General features: G+C 39.4%; 1 protein-coding gene across 1 annotated transcript; it reads left to right on the top strand.

The window, feature by feature from the left end:
- Positions 1 to 1,121: 1,121 nt before the first annotated feature.
- LOC141613240 (uncharacterized) lies at positions 1,122 to 2,474 on the top strand. The gene is made up of 2 exons (XM_074431981.1): positions 1,122 to 1,326; positions 1,486 to 2,474. Exons 1-2 carry the CDS (start codon positions 1,122 to 1,124, stop codon positions 2,472 to 2,474), a joined length of 1,194 nt encoding a protein of 397 aa, XP_074288082.1.
- The last annotated feature ends 1,480 nt before the right edge of the window (positions 2,475 to 3,954 follow it).

A 3,954-nucleotide genomic window follows, 5' to 3' on the forward strand; every position in this document is an offset into this window, starting at 1 on the left:
AACTTGATAGGGTGTTTGTTAATGGAGATTGGCTTAATAGGTTTCATGAGTGTTATGCAAACTTTTTGCCAGAAGGCTTGTTTGATCACTGTCCATGTTTGGTGAACTTTCAAGTTAATGAGGCCAGGAAACGGTCCCCATTCAAATACTTCAATATGTGGTCTTTGGTTGAAGAGTTTGAAGGAACTGTTAGTAAGAACTGGGAGCTGAATGTTAGTGGAACCCCCATGTATCAAGTGGTGACAAAACTCAAGGCTTTGAAAAAGGATCTAAGGGAGTTGAATAATAAGAATTTTAGTGATATTGAAAACATAACTAGAGTGACTGAACTTTCTCTCAAAGAGTTCCAGGTTAAACTGATCAAGAATCCTTTGAATAAGGAGTTGTGTGAGGCTGAGTCTGCTTGTGCCAAAGAATTAATCTTGTTGAAGCAAGCCAGAGATCAGTATTTACTCCAAAAGTCTAAGGAAAAGTGGATGGCTGATGGAGATGATAACACTGCTTTTTATCATGCTAGCATCAAGCATAGAAGACTGAGGAACAAAGTGTATCAAGTCAAGGATAAGAATGGCAGCCTGTGTACTCAGCCAGATGAGATTCATGAAGCTTTTGAATCATATTATAAGGATCTACTAGGGAGTGCTAATGCTATATGTGCTGTTAATAAAGCCCTGGTCAGGCAGGGGAAGTGTGTTACTGATGCTCACAAAGCTATTCTTGCTGCACCTGTGACAGATGAAGAGGTTAAATTGGCCATGTTTTCCATACCTGGTACCAAGGACCCTGGACCAGATGGATACAGTAGCCAATTTTTCAAGGATGCGTGGGATACAGTAGGGAAGGATGTGATACATGCTGTTAAGAATGTGTATCAGGCAGGGAAGCTTTTGAAATAATGTAATACCACTATACTTACCCTGATACCTAAAACTGATGTACCTGAAACTGTCCTCCAATTTCGACCTATAGCTTGTTGTAACACAATCTATAAATGTGTTGCAAAAGTTATTTGTAATAGGTTAAGCCCTATTTTGCCTGACCTCATTAGTCACTCTCAGAGTGCTTTTGTGAAAGGTAGGGATATTGTCGGAAATATTTTACTCACTCAAGACTTGATAAAGATGTATAAAAGGAAAGCTTGTTCACCTAGAATCTTGATGAAAGTGGATTTGCAAAAAGCCTATGATAGTGTTGAGTGGTCCTTTTTGCGTGAAATGCTTGAAGCCTTGGGGTTCCCTTCTCATATGGTGGAGCTGGTGATGCAATGTGTGACTACCACCTCTTATTCTATATCCCTTAATGGCAATCTGTTTGGCTTTTTCCTGGGTAAAAGGGGCTTGAGGCAGGGTGACCCCCTTTCACCTTTGTTGTTCACATGATGCCTGGAATATTTAAGCAGGTTGATTGAATGTGTTCAAAGCAAGCCTGAGTTCAGATTTCATCCTTTTTGCAAGAGGGTTCAATTAAGTCATCTGTGTTTTGCAGATGACTTGATCATGTTTTGTAGAGGGAATAGACAGTCTGTTATGCTCTTATTGAGAGCCTTCAAAACTTTTTCACTAGCTTCTGGTTTGACTATGAGTCCTAGTAAGTCCAACATATACAGTAATGGTGTTGATGAGAGCACCATGATGATGTTTGAAAGAATCTCTGGTATGAGACGAGGGAAGGTTCCTTTTAAGTATTTGGGGGTGAATATTACCCCTAAAAGGCTTGGGGTGGATGATTGTCAGTGCCTCATTGATAAAATTGGTTCCAGAATTCAGGCTTTGAGGGCTAGAAAGTTGTCATACCCTGGCAGAGTGGTCCTGATCAGATCTGTGTTGGGCACACTGCATAACTACTGGGCACGCATTTTTATACTCCCAAAGACTGTCATTAATAGAATTGATGCAATGTGCAGGCAGTTCCTTTCGCATGGTACTGATACTAGTGGGAGTCCTAGTCTGGTTGCTTGGAAACAGGTCTGTCAGCCTGGTAGAAAAGGCGGGCTTGGTATGAAGCAATTGTTTTGGTGGAATGTGGCTGCAATTGCAAAGTACGTTTGGTGGATTGACATTAAAGCAGACCACCTGTGGATTAGATGGATACATGCTGTATACATCAAGCAACAGGACTGGTTTAATTATTCACCTGGTATCACTGCAAGTTGGGCATGGAAAAAATTATGTTGGGTGAAGGAGCTCATTAAACCATTCCTCCTCAGTCATGGGTCTGATTACTCTGTTAAACAAGGGTACCAGTGGCTTGTAGAGGAGGGCAATGATAAAGAGTGGCATCCTTGGATGAGTAACTCTATGATTATCCCCAGGCATAGGTTTAATATCTGGTTGGTTGCACATAGGAGACTTTTAACAATGGACAGGATTATGAGGATGGGACTTGTGCAGGACAATGTGTGCTATCTTTGTGCTGATGCTGATGAATCCTTGATCATTTGTTTTTTCAGTGTCAGTTCAGTAGAAGATGTTTGAGTCTGCTGCAGGATTGGATTTAGATAACGTTACCTCAGCAAGATTTTATTGATTGGTGGGTTAAATTCCGTTCTCGTTCTCTTGTGGTGAAGCAAGTGATAGCAGTGGTTTTGGCGAGTTTATGCTACCAGATTTGGAGGTGTAGAAACAAGTGCCGCATTGATGGACTAGTACCTACTCCACGAGTGTTAGTACATCAGTGCAAAGATGAGATTAGTCTGCGCATCCGTGGTAGGCAGTTTAGGCCTAATAGTGGGCGAGTACAAGGATGGTTAGATATGCTTAGTATGAATACATGTATATAGAAGTACACAAATAGTATATGATCTTTTTGTATGGGTGAATTTTGATAATATATAATACTTACTCTTTCCCAAAAAAATTAAACGTGATAACAGAAATGCAAATAAAGACGAGATGCAGACACAGATATGGATGCATAACCTCCCAAAACCCAACCGTACAATGCCCTCATTATACCAAAACATGGAAAGGAAATGCAAACTAAAAGAGAAAGAGAGTAAATGCGGAAAACTCACAAGAGTACGCAAATAAGGGACCTCCCTAAACCAGCCAGCAACGTGGGAGGTCGCAAACAGCTGCCAAATGTGGGGTAATATCCGTATAATACCCTATAAAATTAGGACTATAACGCAAATTTATATGTGATTATTGTCATAAAACAAAAAACATGAGAAAAAACGATAAAGCATTAGAAATAACCTCGGGTCCTTTGAGATGTGGCCTAAGAACAGAAATCAAAGTAGATTTCCTCCTAATCGATACACCCAAGACCGTCTGAGACTATGCCCTTGTGCTAGAAATGTATTCTCTAATTGCTTTGCAATATTGAGAGAATTTGTTGTGAGTTTCTTTAGATGTGAGATCTAGGTTTTGAGAGAAAATTGTTCTCAAAACCCTAGTTTTTTTGCAAATGAAATGCTTAGGTTACAAAAAGAGAGAGAGCCTCTCTTTTGTTTCCTCTTGCTTGGCCGGCCGAGAGCCTACATGGGGAAGTGGGCTTCCACTTCCTCTTAATTTTACCTCGTGGTCCGGTTCGTAAAATGCAAAATGTATATGACACGGTTTTATTATAAATCGTCATCGGTTATCGGTTATTAATATATCGTCTAGTAACAAGGATTAGCTGATATATTAATACATGTCCGACAAAGACAATATTGTATAATTAATTCAATATACATTAATTAAATATAATCGTTTATATTTAATTTACGAATTAACTGTTTAATTCGCCTTAGCCAATTTTATTTAATCCGTATTAAATAAAATATCTCAACATCGCGTTTTGACTAATTATTAGTCAATAACTCGGACTAACTGCTTAGTCAACTTTGGCATCAACATGACTGTATTTTCATACCGTCACATCTCTCAAACGTATCCTATAGGTGTGACTTTTAGGGACCAATTGATCACCGCCATCTGTATGACAATAACGTCAAACTTATCTAGCAAG

Source organism: Silene latifolia, chromosome 11 (assembly GCF_048544455.1).
Source record: "Silene latifolia isolate original U9 population chromosome 11, ASM4854445v1, whole genome shotgun sequence".
NCBI classification, from domain to species: Eukaryota; Viridiplantae; Streptophyta; class Magnoliopsida; order Caryophyllales; family Caryophyllaceae; genus Silene; species Silene latifolia.